The sequence below is a fragment of the Microtus ochrogaster genome, linkage group LG5 (assembly GCF_000317375.1).
Source record: "Microtus ochrogaster isolate Prairie Vole_2 linkage group LG5, MicOch1.0, whole genome shotgun sequence".
Lineage (NCBI taxonomy): Eukaryota > Metazoa > Chordata > Mammalia > Rodentia > Cricetidae > Microtus > Microtus ochrogaster.
Genome location: NC_022031.1, coordinates 11,687,996 through 11,706,322, shown reverse-complemented (window position 1 = coordinate 11,706,322; position 18,327 = coordinate 11,687,996). Strand labels below are relative to the sequence as shown.

The following is an 18,327-nucleotide window of genomic DNA, read 5'->3' as shown; positions in this document are numbered from 1 at the left end:
ACAATGAGCAGATACTCAATGTTTGTGCAGCAGGCACTTTACCAGCTGAGCAGTCTCCCCCATACCTATTGTTGGTTTCTGAAGTCTTCCAAGCCAGCCTGCTACCTCCAGGAGGGAAAGGTCCAATTTGGAAGAGATAGTTACATAATGATAGTCTTTATATCTGCCTCAGCAGGATGTCCTGTGTTTAGAAGATACTAGAATTAGGGCTGTGATGGAGGAGCCATCTAGTTCTCCAAAAGGAGAATCAAACTCCCTTCCTGGAATCTCCCTTTCCACTTTCCTAAACAAGAATGTCAAAAGTGGTCTGCAAGGTAGAGGCAGAAGGATTGTGAGTTCGAAGCCAGCAAGACCTATACAACAAGACCCCATACACACACACACACACACACACACACACACACACACACACACACACAAACAACAACAAAAAAACATATTAGGGCAGAAGGGAGAGGAAGGGAACCTGCAAAGGGAAGAAGGTGATGTAGATGGTTGGTGGGGTGATGACTATGAGTAATATACGATATGTGTATGAAATGTTATAACCAATTAGTTTGTATGCTAGCTAAAAAGAATGGACATTTATTGTCCGTTAAACGGCCCCTGACATGGCTGCTGATGGGCTGTCTCCCTACCTGCTCCAGCCAATCACTCTGCTTTTGAACATCCCCCCTCTGCCGGCTTCTTCCTACTACTCCAGTTCCTTCTCAAGCCCTTCACAAGCACCTCTCTTCAGCCTGCCCCTTCCTTCAGCGTGGCTGTTTCCCAAAGATTCGCCCTTAGCCTTTGCTTTTCTTGAGTCTGAAATCATCTGGAGGAGAGGCTCTCACCCTTCCTAATGCTATGATGCTTTAACACAGTTCCGCATGGTGTGGTGATTCCCGACCCTAAAATTATTTTGTTGCTACTTCATAACTGTAATGTTGCTACTGTTATAAATCATAATGTAATGTCTGATATGTGACCACCCAAAGGGGTCTCGACCCGCAGGAGGAGAACCTCTCATCTAGAGGAAGTTTATTAACCCAGGTGTTCATTGCTTACAGCACTCTCTCTCCTGGGCAGCCATACTTCAGCCCCTGCCTCAGTAAGTCTAGCACTAAACCCATTGCCTCTCGCCCCACTCTCCAAATCAAGAGTCTGGATGGTCCGTCCTACCCTGTGTGGACACACAGCACCGTGGCCAGCTTAAACCCGACGTTTCAGAGGCACCTTCCCACCTCCAGGGACGATGCCTGCCTGCCAGGTTTCTGTCAGGTTTTAACCATCTTCCCTCACCTCCCCCACGGGTGAAGGAGGTAAGGCAGGTGTGTGGGGAATGTGGGATCCCTTTGTGAGAAAGGTGGTCTCACCTATGGGCCATTCTCACACCGATCTGAGAGGCCCTGGGAGCCACAGGCATTTGTCTAGGTGGAAGATGGATGGGCAGGAGACGCAAGGGGGTGTTCTGAAAACGCTCCCTGCCCTGGGTCTTTGAGAACATCCAATTTGTTGTAAGATCTATTTGTGTGTTTTATGATTATGTTTAAGAGACCAAAATTCTGTGATACAAAATAGTGATGGGCTTATTCATCCTGGTCCTCTCTCTTCTGAGCACCTAGTTATAATTTCTGGCACACAGTAGTTGATCAATACTTATTGATTAATTCATTGATGTCTTTTGGCCAATCGTAAGTCATGTTTATGAGCGCTTTCTCTGGGCCACATATAGCTCAAGACACTTTGGATGTATTGACTCACAGAACTAATTTACTTAATCTATAGAACCACACCGCTGCCCTAGTTTTATAGCCGAGGGAAGGGCGGCTAGGAGAAGTTAAGGTTACTTCACACCTCTAGAGTCTGAGTGGAAAGGCTAAGAGCGGAATAAAGGTAATCTGACTCCCGCTGCCCGACTCGACCCTTTTATCTTATGTTTTCAGGACATGTGTGTGAGTGTAGGTTTGTGCATGTACCTGCAGGTGCCTGCAGAGGCCGAAAGAATAGAATCGCAGGCAGCTGAGCTACCTGTAGGTGATAGGAATGGAACTCCAGACCGCCAACTCTTATCAGGACCCAGACGTGCGTCTTTGGTGGTGGCTGAAGAAGAAACCTGTCCACAGCTGGACAGGCTGGAGGCAGAAGCGGTGGCAATGGAAGGGTTGATGCTGAGAAAACCTCAGTGTTCACAAGGATTTACACCCAGGGAAAAACATCCAGAGTGGATTCCTACAGCATCTTGGTTAGAGTTGGTCAAGCCAAGCCCTACCTTATGAGAAACAGGCCCAGAGGGTAGAAGGCCTTTAGTACTAAACTTGTGATCATTGGCCTGAGTCTCCCCACTGCTTCCATAAACCCTGCAGGAGCAGAAGCTGACATGGGTTCTTTTCCTCCTAAAGTGTGTCTGTTTCTAGCCTCTTGCATTTTCTCCCTTTATCTTGATTCTGTTTTATCTTCCCGGTTGGAAAATTTGGGGTAGGGACTTTAGACTTAATTTGGGTTGCCTCTAGGACTAATTCAAAGATGGAGCCTTCGTCCATATTTGTTGGTTGAGAAATAGGGAAAGCTGGAAATATACTAGAGGGCGAGTTGTATTCACAGACTCCCAGGTTCTGGCCCTCGGTCCAGGAGAAAGCAGCTGTAGTGAGCTGTTTATGAAGAGCTGCTGTGTGTTATGTTGAGTGGACTCTAGCAGTAACTGACTTCTGATTTTCCTACGCTCAGAAATTCACAGACGAGGTTCTCTTTGGGTCTTTGCCAAAGCTGGGTGATTACAAATCTCATCGAGTCGATGAAGGTGGACTTTATTCCTTGCTCTGCATCAGAGAAAGAGGTAGAACCAGTGGCTAAGGATCGCTCTGGAAAATGACTCCATGTGGGAGGTTCGCAGGAGGCTCAAGAGGAGAAGGGAGAGTTTGTACTGTCCATTCCTGAGGCAGATGAGAAGATGGACTTGTCCGTTCTCTTAGCCTCCTCCGGAGCATCACGTTTCCTCACTCTTCCCCAAGGCAGGCGCTTTAGTTTGCAGTCTAGATTTCCGATTCTTTCTATTGTCTGTCTCCTACTCACCCAAGTAACCGAGTCTCTTCCATTCCCTGAACATCTCTGAGCAAAGTTTGCAAGAAAATAAAACCAAGACTGCTTCTGTGTCTCCTCATCTCAGTTGTTGACCCAACCTTCCCTTCAGCTCAAAACCTCAGGAAAACAAAGGCCGGGGAGCTGTCGTGCATTTTCTGAGGGGTAGAGACCAGGATGGACGACCATGCTGCTGCTGCCTTGCCCCGCTCCCTAATTAGTGTTCGAGCTGAAGGAAAGGAGGCTTATTTAAAATGCGCTAATTTAAGGTCACTGCTAATGTTTTCCTTTTCGCTCTAGGTAGTTTTATGACTCATTCCGGATACTTTGCGGTTCAGGAGAGCCTTGAAACTAGAGACTGAAAGGATTAAACACAACCAAGCAAAAACACTGCAACCTTCACAGAGTTGGAAGCTGCCTGTGACATCTGGGGGAATGTTAGTCAGGTATTTAAGCTTCACCGTCGACTACTTAGATAACGACGAGCCTAACCTCCCTGGGAACTGTGGGAGAGAGCTGAGGCAGCCTTGGGTTGGGTTGTGTCCCTGAACAGTGGTGCTGTCTTCTCTGATGATCACTCCACCGGGAGGGACAGTCATCGTCTCACAAAATAAACCAAGGGCAAGCTGCTGGGCCAAGATGGGCCAGCTGGGGTAGCGAGCACTTCCTAAGACTCTGGAATGAAGTCAAGAGAGAAAGCCTGTGTTTCTTCAGGTGCCTGGATACTTGGATTCTGTTGCTGGCCATGTTTTCCAATGTGTGCGGGTAGGAAGCAGGAGCTGATTTAGGGAGAGGGAAGGGAGAACTGAGAGGCAGGGAGAGCTTCCTCGTTCCCACCTAGCCTTCCACTTCCCGGCTCCAGTTGGCATCTGGACTATTGCCTGTAGGCTCTGTGCAACTTCCCTGCTGGCTTTGGACCAGATCTCCCAGTGCTAAGTTTACTCGCCTATCCTAAGTCCAATGGGAAGGATCCTAACTGACATGAGAGGGGTATTTTCTCCTTCCAAGTGTTTGATAAAAATTTCATAACAGTTAGAGACAAAATCTGTGGAAGGTCAGTTTAGAGCTGCAGTCTTCTCAGGGATCATCATTATGCGTGTGAAAATGAGGTCCTGGAGGTTCATTCAGAGTCTGGAGACAGATCCCTAGAGTGGGTGAAGAAGCTATTGGCTGTCCACTAATGCGTGGGGATGCTGTTTACCTTTTACACGTACACATCTATGTTTGTTTACTTATTTATTTTTTCTTTTTTTCTGAGACAGGGTTTCTCTGTGTTGTGTAGCTCTGGAGGGGCTGTCCTGGAGCTCACTCTGCAGACCAGGCTGACCTCCAACTCACAGATGCACCTTCTTCTGCCTCCCAAGCGCTGGGATTTATTTGTGGTGTGCACATGTGTCCACATCAGTCACAGCCCAAGAGGAGAGGTCAGCGGACAGTTTTCAGGAGTCAGTGTTCTCCTTTTACTATGTGGGTTCTGAGGATGGAACTCAGGTCACCAGACTTGGTGAGCGCCTTTACCACTGGGTTATCTGCCCAGGCCCTACATAACATGCCTGCATAGTTTTTGTTTGTTTTTAGAGACAGAGTTTCTTTGTGTAACAGCTCTGGCTGTCCTGGAACTCACTCTGTAGATCAGACTGACCTCCAACTCAGAGATCCCCCTGCCTCTGCCTCCAAAAGGTTGGGATTAAAGGCGTGCGCCACCACCACCCAGCTCTCCTGCACATTCTTATCCCCAGGTTTTCGTTGAAAAGCTGAAACTGGAAGCTGTTAATTGACTTCAGTGAGGCTACATGTTAAGGACAACTGGAAGTTTAGTCTCTTAGGCAAGAGGCTCGAGCCACGTGGGCCAGACTTTTCTATCAGGTCATCGCCCACACAATCAGGGAGGAAGCCCACTGAGTCAGCATATTCTGTCATATTAAATCAGTCAACATTTATTGAGTGTTTACCATATGGAGTATCCAGCTTTCCATATTGGGTACTTACTGGATTAAGTACTGTTCCAGGCAGGAGACACTGGCCTTTGAATGTTGGTGAGGTTAAAGAGCGTTCCCTCTAGAAAGTGTGCACGGGGCAAGGGAAGACATTAAGGTGAGATACGATGCACTTCTGGAAATCTAGGTGTGATGGCACAAGCCTGTCATCCCAGCCTGTCCAAGGCTCAGGGAGGAGGAGCATGAGCTCAGGACCAACCTGGAAAAGGGAAGATTCGGAACAAGTTCTGGGCAGTTAACGTCCTCATTCACACCCTGCAGGATTTAGACACCAGTATGTGGGTTTGGACACATTTCCAAAGTCACCAAGGAATCCCGAGAGCCTCTGAATAATAAACTAAGTCTCTCTGTCTCTGTCCCTGTGTGAGTCTGTGGGGGTCTGCTTCTATCTGTCTGTCTTTCTCTTTGTGTATGTGTGTGTCTGTGTCTCTCTGTCTCTCTCTGCCTTTTTCTCTGTGTGTGTGTGTCTCTCTGTCTGTGTGTGTATGTGTGTGTTTGTCTGTGTCTCTCTGTCTCTCTCTGCTTCTATCTGTCTCTGTCTTTCTCTCTGTGTATATGTGTGTGTGTATGTGTCTGTGTCTCTCCATCTCTCTCTGCCTCTCTCTCTCTCTCTGTGTGTCTCTCTGTCTCTGCTTCTATCTGTCTCTGTCTGTGTGTCTGTGTGTGTCTCTGTTTCTCTGTCTCTATATCTCTGTGTATGTGTGTGTCTCTGTCTCTCTCTGCCTCTCTCTCTCTCTGTGTATGTGTCTGTGTCTCTCTGCCTCTCCCTCTTTCTCTCTATGTATGTGTGTGTGCGTGTGTACATGTAAGCATTTGCACATGGAGGCCAGAGTCATATCGCTGTCCACTTTATCTTTTTGACACAAAGTCTCTCACTGAACCTTAGAGCTCAGCACTTTAGCTAGACTGTCCTGCTGAGAGCTTTACCCATCTGCCATTTCTGTGTTCCCAGTGCTGGGGGTGGGGTGAGGTGTGTGGGGTGGGTACAGAAGCGTGCCGCTCTACCCAGGTTCTCCGTGGGTGCTGGGGATGAGAACGCTGGTCTTCACACTTGCGCAGGTGGGGTGAGGTGTGCGGGGTGGGTACAGAAGCGTGGCGCTCTACCCAGGGTCTCTGTGGGTGCTGGGGATGAGAACTCGGGTCTTTGCACTTGCGCAGCAGGCATTTTACGGAAGGAGCCGTTCCCGAGCCCCAAGATTAAAATTTTCAGCCATCTACTTTCACTCTATGGTGCGCAAAATAGGTCAAAACTCAGAATGTATACTGGCGGGAAGGACGCCAGACAGCTTCTTAGAGGGTCACCCTGGGAAAGAGGAGGAATGCTTGTCATGGCCTGACGGGTGGTGTCTCACCATTGATCTTTGGCAAGTGGTAGTGGAAAAGATAGTCGGAGTTCCAGGGTTCAATATTATATTTCCAATTAAAATGTGAAAACAACCCTTTTTCGGGCAGCACATTGGCCTCGGCCCTAGGAAGTGACTACAAAGCTCTGGGCTGATTGAGACAAGCTGAAAGCAGACACCGTAATTGATAAAGGAGATAAGTCAATCTGCGGCCTTTAAAGAATAATGAGTTCCATTTTTCATCAAAAAGATCTCCTTGTGCTGAAGAAACATTCTCTCAATAAATCTACTTAATGGTTTCCCCTGTAATGATATATAACATTGCGCGGTGGAGCTGAGCACTGCCGCGGGCCTTGCCAATGCAGGCCCTGGTAATTCAGCTGGGGGAGAAAAAAGGAAAAGAAAGAAAAATCAAAAGATGTACAGGAAGTGCCACTGTTCCAGGAACATACTCCAGAGCCTCTTCCTGGGCAGTTCTGGAAGACAGAGGGCGCGTGATTTTGGATGCAGAATTAAAATGTATGCAAATGGCCAGTCTCCCACCATCACAGACAAAGCTCTGCAGGCTTGGTCATGATTCAGCCTGGGGCGACTCCTTGTCAGACAGCTCTGGTCAAATGCTTCAGATACCTGGGCCATGAGAACTGAGGAGTTCTGTGTCCCTTGAGCTTGCCACCTTCCCACAGTCCTGCCCAGCTCACTCTTTCTGTAGAAGGTGGCAGTGTTTATTGCGCAGGGAGCACCATGCTTTGGTGGCCCTGCAGGAAGTCCTCACGCGGGCCCCTCACCCCATCCAGGTGCTTTGAAGCCGCAGGGACAATGTGCTAGCAAAGCCAAGGCCCTACCTGCTGCCAAGGGAATGAGTTAGGGGGCCCCATGTCCTTATTAGGCAGCAGAACTGTGCCCAAACAAACGCTTCTGAGAACCCCGACTTTACAGACGTGTTGTTCTTTTCACTGGGACCCAGCCTTATGTAACCAAGACCATTTCCTCCAAGGGCACCCAGCCCTCCCGGTGCCGGCAGACTTCTTCCCCACATGGGAGTCATTAGCAGGAGCCCTGCAGTTATTTCCTTATAGTGCTGTTTGTTTATCCTGCAGTCGCGTGTGAGTCAGCCAGATCATGATGGGTAGTGGTTTTGCTTGTGAAATCTTACATAATTCTACTCCTATTGTCAGGTTGGACCAAGCAGTTAGACCATATAGTGTTTTCTCATTGCACAATGTTTGCAAATCAATAAGGAGAAAGCCTGAACAACGCGATGACAGTGGCTGGCTGGACCAGGCCCTCGTCAGTCAGGGCCCAGTCACCCAGGAGGCTTGCCTGCAGTTTCACAGAAACAGCCAGTTCTAATTCCACGGCTGGGCAGGACAGCGAGGCTGGGTGGTGACCTTCCCTACATGTTTCACAGCCCTGGCATTTAAAAGGCGGGAGGGAGGGAAGGAAAGAAAGAACAACAACTCATACGGAAACCGACCAAATCTTTACTGCATTTGCCCCACGGTGGATTCCGACATGCTGGACCAGAGCGTGGTTAGCTAGACGCTTCAACAAGCTTTCCCGTCCCCACCATGTACAGTGTTTATCTTGATCCTACTCACTGTCCTGAGTCCAGAGGCAGTTACTGAAGACACTCGGTGCAAACAGTGAGGGACTACAACACACAGATGGGGGTGGGCACAATTTCCACAACGGGGTAGACGTGCAGAGGCAAGACGCCCCCTCAATGGCTCATGGCGTCATGTAGTGCAAAACCCACAACTGCTTGGTTTTGTTTCATTTTGCCTCTTTAAAAGTCCCGAAAGACATGGAAACTACTTGTTCCTAGCATTATTTTATATTTTAAGTCAATCATCTGATCCGATCTCAACACAGTTATTTGCATCCATCTTTGTGCAATGCACCTTAAAGTGATTCGTATATGCATGTGTGTATGTGTGTGCGTGTGTGTTTGCAAGATGAAGGTTACAAATATCTGCATAAGAGGAGAAACGGTACGACTATATGAAGACAACCATCACATTCCACAGCACATCATTGGTTAAATTTCTCAATTGTCAAGCATTATTTCAAACGAGAGAGTATAACGACACAATCGCCACGACAAAACAACCGTTAAGGACAGAACCCAACCCAAACCAGGCTATGAATCATTTCAAAACTTTAGCCTTGTTTCTTACACCTTTCATTAATGGTTATTTTTAAGCTCTGGTAGTGGGATCAGATCTCTGCTGCCTCTGGGCAAAGGAGCTATGATCTGATCTCAAGTTCCAAGGGAAATGCTCAGAGTCTTATTTTCCCCCAGTTGAACAAACAGTACCCCGTACATTATCCTTGTGTTAGAATAGTGTTGTCTTCACACACATAAGACTCAGACAATGGTACTAGTCATTCATTTCCTTGAACACAGACACCCTCATGCGTGCTGACAGCTTTATAAGGACGCGGTGGCAGCCATGGGTTCTGGGAGCTGCTAGATGGCCGACTTTGATTTCTTGCAGTCCTGAGTGATGGAGCCCGGGTTCGCCTGGTTATTGTCGGCTTTCTCTCGTAGGTGCTTGGCTTGTCTGAAAGATGAATATGTTAACAAGAGCTGAGGTCTGGAGCTGCACGTCTTCAGACATGTTTATTAGCAGATGGCACACAGGATGCAAAGGTCACCACAAGAGTGACATTTTAAAGGGAAGCAACAATATTTATGCTCAGATGGTCTGCTGATGAGATCATGTGGAAATGGTTTTGATTAAATTAGCTTATAAATGGTTGCCAATCTATAGGCAGCCTAAAATGCCACGTCTGTTTACCAAATGTTATCTTCTTGCTCTCTTCTTACCTTTTAAGATAAGTGACCAAATACTGGTTTTTTGTTTTGTTTTGCGCTCTTTTGTATGCTCATTTAACTATAGGAGCAGCATGTCTACATTTTACTTCCCAAATTCTGTGTTTTAATTCCGATGGCATCTTTTCGTGTGAATTCTGAGATCACACCAGTTCTTACTATGGCTTTGAAAGTGTTTGGACTCTATTATGCAAATATAGTTGACTTTTCATTTTGCTAGTAAAAATTGGGTCTCTAGAGAAACTCCAAAGTCAGTCATTTCCATAGCACCTTATGTTCAAATCTCATAAAAAGCTATAAGCTGACTTCCAGAAATAATGATTCTACGTGTATGTTTGCTGTAGTCCCTGGCAGCCCTGTTTCTGTGACTGGGTATGTTAATGTTCCAGACAACAAAATAAAAAGCCAAATGCAAAAAAAGGAGTGGGGGCTGCTTTCAATCCTGCTTTGTTTTCTGTCAGTTGTTCTTAGAAGAAATGCGAATGCCATTTTTTTTTCTCAAAAACCAAGTTGGTGAGAGAACGCTTGACATTATGTCGTGGAAACGGCCCTCTGCCAGCTGTGCAGCTGTCTGCAGTCAACAAGACCAGGGCTTCTCTCCATGGCCTTGAAATGCAGAGTCAATGGCTAACTCACAGGTTAGAATGCCCACAGACATTTTAGAAGAGTTGATTAGGACTATCTACATGGTTTTCATTCTTCTGTATTTAACTGAGGTGTGAAGAGTGTAGCCATCATTGTCTGGCTTTGTCTTTAGCCATGCAATTACCATGTCTCACCTTCCGTACAGCCACAAGAGCAAAAACACCTACGGAGGGTTTTACTCACTTTTCAAGGGAGCCTTTTTCAGCGTTCACTGCCCCATCGATTGATTCCAGTCCTTGTTCAGAAAACTGTTTCAAGGCACTTAGAGCTGCCTGTAAGTGAGAACAAACAGAACCATTCACTGACTTTCACAGAAGGAACAGGTGACTGTGGAAGAAAGCCAGGATACAAAGACATCACTGGAACTCACTCTGTAGACCAGGCTGGCCTCGAACACACAGAGATCCACCTGCCTCTGCCTCCTGAGTGCTGGGATTAAAGGTATGCACCACCACCACCACCCGGCAAGACTGTCATTTTCAACAGTGCTTTATTTATATGCTCTTAATCAAAATTACATTTGAAAGTTTTCATCATTGCGGAACAAGGCATAGTGTAATGGTCTGTCCTATCCCCTTAAGAGACAAGCCCTGCCCACTCCCCCTGACCTAGGCAGATCTTCCTTCTGCTTCTAGCCTGAGTCTTTTCCTTTTTTCATCTCTCTTGAAGAGGCAGCTTCTGCCTCTCCCTTCTCCCCACTTCTCCCCTTCCCCCTCCTCTCTTTCTACCGTGGTCTCAGGACCCTCTACTGGCTGCCTGCCCCACTGGGTGACCTGTGGCATAGTCTCATGGTCCTCTGCCCATTGCCACCACTGGAGGACCTGCAACATTTTACTTAAGCCATTACAATAAGTGCACTAGATACATATGTATGTCTATCCACGTGTGCATACCCATGTGCATGTTTGTACATGTGCACCCAGTGTCAGATCATTGTCGGGATGGGAGTCGGCAGCATGCCCTCCTTTCTCCTTCTTAGAACTTTGCAAGATCACTAAGTTCCATCTACAAATACAGTTCCTTAAAAGGCTTCCGCCATGATAACTTTGCCAAATTTCTCCTCACATGGCTGAAACCATGTACATTCTTTTCCTTGAAAAGCAAAGGCATTGTGTTTTCTGTCTTTGGCTTTCTTTTCAAAGTTAGTGGACCTGGAGCTCCAGCGAAGCCACAAAGTGGGGAGCAGACATTTATGCTCAGAGTGCAGGGGACCCTGAGAGGAGATGGAAAGCAAGACTCCCCTCTCCTGTGGGCTCTGGGCTAGCAGGACTGGCCCAGCAGAGGGCCTCCAGAGGTGTTGATAGGCCTTCTCAGGCGTGGGATACTGCCGGTGCTGACAGGCTGGTGGAGCCTGGCTGAATAGCTGGGAGGCACCAAAAAACGCAGTGCTGATAAGATCTACATAGCTCGTTGACACACTTGTGCGTGTTCCAAATTGTTAATTCTCTGGGTAAGAATTTGGTGCCTCTTCCCCTCCCCCCACTCCGCCTCCTAAGCCCCATTAGAAAGGTTTTGTTGAGTCTGAGATAGGTGTCAGCGGTCCAGGATGTCTGAACCTTGGCGAGGCCTGCTGCTTCACACTTGGGGCATCTGGGTTTTCTCAGCCGCCTTTGAAAAAGGAGCTCACTCATGCGGTTTCCCAAAGAGCTGGCGAGGCCTATGGGTTCTTTGAAATTTCTTTATGTAGAAATTATTTGGGGATGGGTTAATTTTAAACTAATGGACTGAGATTTTTTTTTTTTTTTTTTGAGCCGGGCACAGTTTTAGGTTTACAGGAACTGAGCGGGTAACCTCCACAGTTCCCACGCTCCCCCTCCATGCCAGTCATCTACGATCTTGTGCGTGCCCAAGGGGTGTCCGCTAATCAGCAAATACCAGTGTATCAGTAAAACTTCCTGTCAGGAAGATCCATACTAACATTCCTCTTTCTTTAATTTTGTTTCTTTTCTTTTTATGAGACGGGGGCTGGTCTCAACCTCCAGCAATAGCCAGGATACTGATTTCCTTGCTCACCTCACAATGTTTGCCTTACAGACGCGTGTGCAGCACCGTGCCTGGCTTTCCTTAGGTTCTGACACCCATAACGACGCCGCTTCACCGGTACAGCCACGCCATTCTGGAATCCCGAGCCTTGCCCATTTATTCTCATCTCCCAATCTCTGACAGCGCCCACGTTTTTCCTGCTTCAGTAGCTTTATCTTTTCCAATAGGTCGTGAGGTTGAAACGCTCTGCTCTGAAACCTGTTTCAGGGTCTCCTGTCGTTAGAGACGGGTAAACTCCCTTTGTGCGCATGTGCCACAGTTTATTTTACCCCTTCACTTCTGAGAGCCATCCTGACCGCTTCTAGTTTGGGGAGACGGTGAGTGGAGCTGCTGAACAGGTCTGTGAAGGCTTTAGTGTAGAACTTAAACATTCGTCTCCCTTCTTTTTGGTCCTTCTCTTTTGTTTCATAAGTCACAATTACAATATGCAGCCATAACGGGCAATTTTCTATTCCAACAGAAGTGTTTCAGGAACCGCAAACATATAAGCCTTCCTGTATGGGCCAGTTCCCATATTTTCTTTTAAAAATTATTATTTAAAATTATTTTAAAATTATTTTGAATTAAAATATAATTACATTACTTTCCCTTCTCCAGATCCTCCCAAGTCCCCTCCCTCCAATATCTTCTGTGCCTCACCTCTCAAATTGATGATCTCTTTTTCTTTGACTATTATTGTTACATATATCGGTATATAAAAGTTTGCATAAATATATAAATTCTACCTGCTGAGATTTTGCAGTTTGTATATATATATGGTTTCGGCTGCTTTTATCTCTGTACCATGCTTCATTCTAATAAAACAACTGGGCCTCATTTCAATAGTTTCTGTATTATACATTCTCGGACTATTTCAGGCCTAAGATGACGTGTGGGTTTTGTTGCTGTTGTATGGTGTTTGTTTATTTGAGATGGGGTCTTAGAAATCTCAGGGTGGCCCTTCGACCTGTGACACACTCACGGCCTCCTCTGAACTTTCTCATCTTCCCGTTCACAACCTCCCTAGTGCTGGGCTCCGGGTGAGCAGTGTCGTTCCCGCCCAACTGGAGTATGGTAGTTTTCAGAGAGTCTGGGGTGTGCTTCCTATCTCCCCGGGGAAACTGTGCCTTTGGCAGCAGTGGGAGGACCTTCAGGGGCTTCTGCTCCCCCACAGAGCTGTGAGCCAGAGGAACACACCCCGTTGTGACTTCAAGGCCCTACCTTATTTAGGGTTGCTTTATCTTTTTTCTTTTTTGTTATTTATTTATCTATTTTCGGTTTTCCAAGACAGGATTTTTCTGTGTAGCGTATGCTGTCCTGGAACTCACTCTATAGACTAGGCTGGCCTCCAACTCAGAGGCCCCTTCCTCCTGAGTGCTGGGATTAAAGGTGTGTGCTGCCTCCCACCCCCCTGGCAAGCATTTACCTTCTTCACACAGCTGCTTTCAAAACTTAAACTCAAGCTTCAAAGACAGCCGTGGACAGCTCTCCTCCTGCCCCCGGGATGGGGAGATATAAAGAGGAATCGGTCACTTCAGTTGGCCTAGGAGACCTTGGGGACTGTGGAGTCCTGATGGGCGGCTAGGCTAAGCACAGAGCTGCGGGTGTGTGCCCTCCCCTGGGCTTGCAAAAGCAGCATGGGGAGCCAGGCCACACACTGCCACACTCCAAAGATCAAGCCAACTCTAAAACATCCCAACTTCGTGGAGTGACCTGATGGATGTAGATGTCTTTGTAGATGCAAATGCATTTTGAGCAAATGATCAGCTACCTTACTCAGATTTGTGAACTAGGTACATTATTGTCAAGAATGCTAATTTTTATCATTTCCTCCAAACGAACGATAGACGATCCATTGCATGCCGGGAAATTTTCATTTTCAGTGTGATCCTGCCGAATGAAAATCTTGAAAGTGACTGATCTCTTGGTCCTGTTTGACTAAACACAAATTTCTACACTTTTGTTTTAGTCAGAAATCACCACGCTAGCCAAGCGTTCCACCCCACTCTAAGGAAAGAATCCCTTGTGGGCTAGCTATAGCCTGTTTTCACTGTTTGCTCCGGTAACTCTGGCTCAGCATTGTCTGGAGCCAGAACCCACGTGACCGCTCTCTAAGCCCAGGGCCAAGGCACGCCTCTCACATCAGGACGGAGATAGTGCTTTAGCACTTGCAAAATCATCCAGATGACGCTATCCTCGTGCCATGTGGGTCTTCTGCAGCCTGTCATCACTTCAAGAATGTCCTGCAGGCTGGGATGGCGGTGCGCTCTTTCGATCCATGCTGCCAACGGTCTTCCAGAGCGCTTGCGTGACTGCTTCTCCTCCACAGGTATGCTCACAGGCTTCCAAGTAACATTTCCTTATCATCAGTGAGCTCATTCAGCCCACGACTCACCGAACTTACAAAGGGCAAAGGCGACAATTTATCTTGGCTGTATAAACAGTAATAGCTACCATTTGATGAACATCATTAGGTTGGAGTCATAGGATGGGGCCTCTTACCTGCATGACCTCACTCTTATCATAGCCACTAGGTTGACCTCACCCATAAGCAAACGGAGGCGCCAAGAATTCAAGTAACCTGCTTCAGGTCACTCAGTCGGTAAGTGCAAGGTCAGAGATTTGAACCCAGACCAAGTTCGAGCCACATCACCGTATTTAGTCTGAACTGGAAAGTGCTCACATTCAGCGCCCCAGAGTCAGCATTGCTTCCCACGGCACCACTACTGCAGCATCAGCACCATTATCCCAGCATCCTTTGTAATCCTCTTCTGTGCTCATTCTACCATTGCTTCTCACAATCCAGTCCCTAGAAGAGGAATGTGCTGTCCTGTTTCCAAAGCTACACACAACGCTCCTGCATCATTCGCAGGTGGAGCTAATACCGAATGCCGACTGCCCTGATGTTGTCACTTAGAACTACCCAGAAGCCACAAATGAGACAACTTAATTCTCCATGTCCTAACATTGTGAAGGTAACAAATCTTGCTCCCTTCACTGGCCTCCTGTCTTCATTCTTCAGAAAAACAGACAAACCTTTTCACTTCTCATCTGTGATTGTCTGCAAGAAGGAGAGCAGCTTTGGGGTTTGCTGGGCTTATGGGACACCTGGACTACTGCAGTCGTAAGAGGCCAGGGTCACGAAGGTGCATGGACAAAGGCTGACCGTGATGTACAGACAGACAGCCGCTCATTCTGCTGAGGGCAGCAGAGCGTGTGCGTGTGTGTGTGTGTGTGTGTGTGTGTGTGTGTCACGGTGTACCTCTTCTTCCAGGCACTCACAGAACTCTCGAAGTTGCTTCCTCCTGCACTTATGTGACATTCACTGTGAGATCAGAGCAGGGCTTTCCTGTCATCGTCCTCATTTTTATTTTATTTATTTATCTTTGAGATAGGGTCTTACCACTTAGCCCAAGGGAGCCTGAAAGTTGCAATCCAGTCCCAGATTGGTTTCAAACTCACAATCTCCTGGTCTTGGCATCCCCAGTGCTCAGTCATCACAGGAAGTCCCTCCCCTCCCCACTGCACCCCCGCCCAAATCATCACCCACTCTTTCCCAAGAAAGGGCATTTACAGATTAAAGAGACCCATGGAAGGAGATAGGCAAGCTTCTGTTTCTACCCTCAGCTGCCTCTAGAGTCAGATCGTGAACAATGCCTGAGTAGTCACATGGCTCTCGGCAAACCTCAGCTTCATGCTGAGCCCAACAAGCAAAATGAGCCTTACTATCAAACTCACAATCGTCTTGTCTCAGCAATTACCTCAGAGAACAATGGCTAATGATACAGCTTTATGAACAAATACTAAAACTGAGAGGTCCACAAACCTATCTAAACACTTCCAAAATACGTTCAGAGGATGGTAAAATCAACGAAACCCTCAGGTTTGAGCAATTTTAATTGAAAATACTGTTAACTTACTGGAGATAGCTATTTTAAAAAATCCCAAATATATTATAAGCATGATACATAATACTGAAGGCAGCTTTGAAACGGGGAGAAGAAAACCACCTGTACTGGGGCTTCCTCATCAAGCCTGCTGAAGGAGCAAGCTCCAAACTGTCTTCTTGCTGAGAGTAAACAGATCACAAGATGCACTCCTCCCACTGCCTGCCACCCACCCTCTCAGCATGAACGCCTTGCGAGACGTGTAAACTAATCCTGGGGAGCCGTGGGAAGAGGCAACTCTGGGTCCTGAAGGATGCTAACCCAAGTTGGGTAACTTCCCACTCGACGTGGATTCCAGGATTTCAAAGATACACTAACAATAAGGACCAGAGCCCTCCAGAAGTCGCTGGCCATAAACAAACAGAGAACTCAAGGATTTCATTTCCAAGGTCAGAAAACGTTTCCCCAGTAAATCAAAACAAACACACTCAGCATCTAATGGCTCTGACCACAGCCTGCCTACCAGCTACACCCTCAAACCCCAGCTTTATGTCCGCGAACTTCTTCTATGACTTAAAAAACAAGGACCGGAAAGAAAAAGCACATCCAGGGGGTTTGCTGCAGCTTTGTTTGAAAAGAAGCTGGAGAAATGTTCCCTATTTTCATTCTTGTTTTCTCGGCCGTGTGTGTGTGTGTGTGTGTGTGTGTGTGTGTGTGTGTACACGCGCACACGCATGTGTAGGTGTTGGGGGTGGTGAGGGATGGAGAAAGGGTGAGTGGGGTATATAGTAGGGGTGTGTGGGTGGGGGAAGTACATGAATGGTACGTAAATGCAAGGCGGGGTGCGTGGATGGATGTGTGTGTGCGTGTGCATGTGTTTCCTTTAGAGGAAAGTATCTGCATAGATACATAGAGATATTTTTGTTCCCCAAAGGTTTTACAACTGTTTTATGAGTAAATCCCCACAATCCTAGAATAGATGTTGCTACCACCTCATGTGTCCCTTGTTTTGAATGTTGTTATAGCAATGCCGGACACATGATGCCAATGAGATACTTCCCATGCCTGCCTGCTGGATGTGTGTGTGTGTGTGTGTGTGTGTGTGTGTGTGTGTGTATGTGCATGCGCGTGCACAGAACCAGAATGGAGACACATCTTTCCAGTTATTTTTGCGATCTTTATCTCTCTTTCTTGTCAACTAGTAATTAGCAAATATTGTAGACACCATCTTTCCTTCTTCCTGCTTCCTTGTCCAGGGATTAACATGAAATGACAACACAGCAGCATTAGGTCACCTTCTGGGAGACCACAATGGTCTTTACGAGAAAAATGCGACTTTTCCCCCATGCCTTCTAAACAGCAGCTGTCTGTGCAGCTCTGAACAAGATGTCCAATGGATTCTTTTCTTTCCGTTGCTTCTGTCACTTTTCCCCAGAAACAGGCTGCTCCTATCAAGTCAATAGTAGCTGCCCATCTGAATGAGGCCTTCATATTTAAGTAAGCATCCAGGGTTTGTTTAGTTTTGCTGTTTCTCCCCAAAGTGCCTGCTTCTGCTGAGCTCTTGTGGGGGATCAGACATAACTGCTGATCTGCTCAGAGAGTCCACAGTTAATCAAATCAGACTCCTGTCAGAAGAAAGGCTCCTTTTTTAGAAGTAAATATCCTCGGGGGAAGACTCCTAACTTCTTAGCTAAATAACTGAAACAAACAAACAAACCAACCAGAAGTTTCTTTAGGAAAAATAAAGACTGCCCGGCAGCCTCCTTTACTGTGGAAAGTCTTTATTATGTTTCGTATCTTGTCTCTGTCTCTCTCTCTCTCTTTTGTTTTTTGTTTTTCAAGACAGGGTTTCTCTGTAGCTTTGGTGCCTGTTCTGGAACTAGCTCTGTAGACCAGGCTGGCTGGGTTCGAACTCACAGAGATCCAGCTGTCCCTGTCTCCCAAGTGCTGGAATTAAAGGCGTGCACCACCACTGCCCAGCTGTCTCTCTTTATTTGTTTTCTTTGTGTTTCTGGCCATCTCGCACTGAGGTAGGCCCTTCCATCGTCTCCATTTCAGACGTCACCTTTTATTAGAGAATTAACTGAGCTTCAGTTAGCACCTTACTGGCCTTCCTGGTGACAATTTCACCCTCGTCTGTGCTTTCCACTCATCCTTCCACAAGCCTATTAGTTCAGATAATTTCCATAAAATTGGCACTTTATAAAAAGACTTGCCCTTGAAAAAGAGGAATGTCTGCCTGCTAAGATGAAAATTACTTGTTATGGGAAAAATAATGAGAGGCTGGGTGATCAGAGCCGTGCGGATTTTCAGTAGTCTCCTAAACAGGTGTTTGGACTCTAGAATTTGGGGAATTATTTAAAGATAAGCATTTAAAGTAGAGACTTGGCCATCCATTGCCTATTTCTTGTGGTTAGGGTGTCAGAACAGGAATCTGCCAGCTGCGACCTGGACAGTGCAGAGCCCAGGCAGGTGCAGCGTTGCCTGTCTGAGGACTGTGTCCATGGGTTCTGAACACAGCTGAGCGACTGTCTGAG

At 46.9% G+C, this 18,327-nt stretch overlaps 1 protein-coding gene across 1 annotated transcript in view; it reads right to left on the bottom strand.

Annotated features, from left to right (window-relative positions):
• Positions 1 to 7,866: 7,866 nt before the first annotated feature.
• The window catches only part of Stau2 (staufen double-stranded RNA binding protein 2), a 300,509-nt gene continuing 290,048 nt past the window's right edge, over positions 7,867 to 18,327 (bottom strand). The window contains exons 12-13 of the mRNA XM_026786800.1: positions 10,065 to 10,153; positions 7,867 to 8,964 (exon numbers count right to left, since the gene is read on the bottom strand). Coding sequence (XP_026642601.1) covers positions 8,871 to 8,964; positions 10,065 to 10,153 — 183 coding nt within the window. The 3' untranslated portion in view covers positions 7,867 to 8,870. The remainder of the gene's footprint in view (positions 8,965 to 10,064; positions 10,154 to 18,327) is intronic.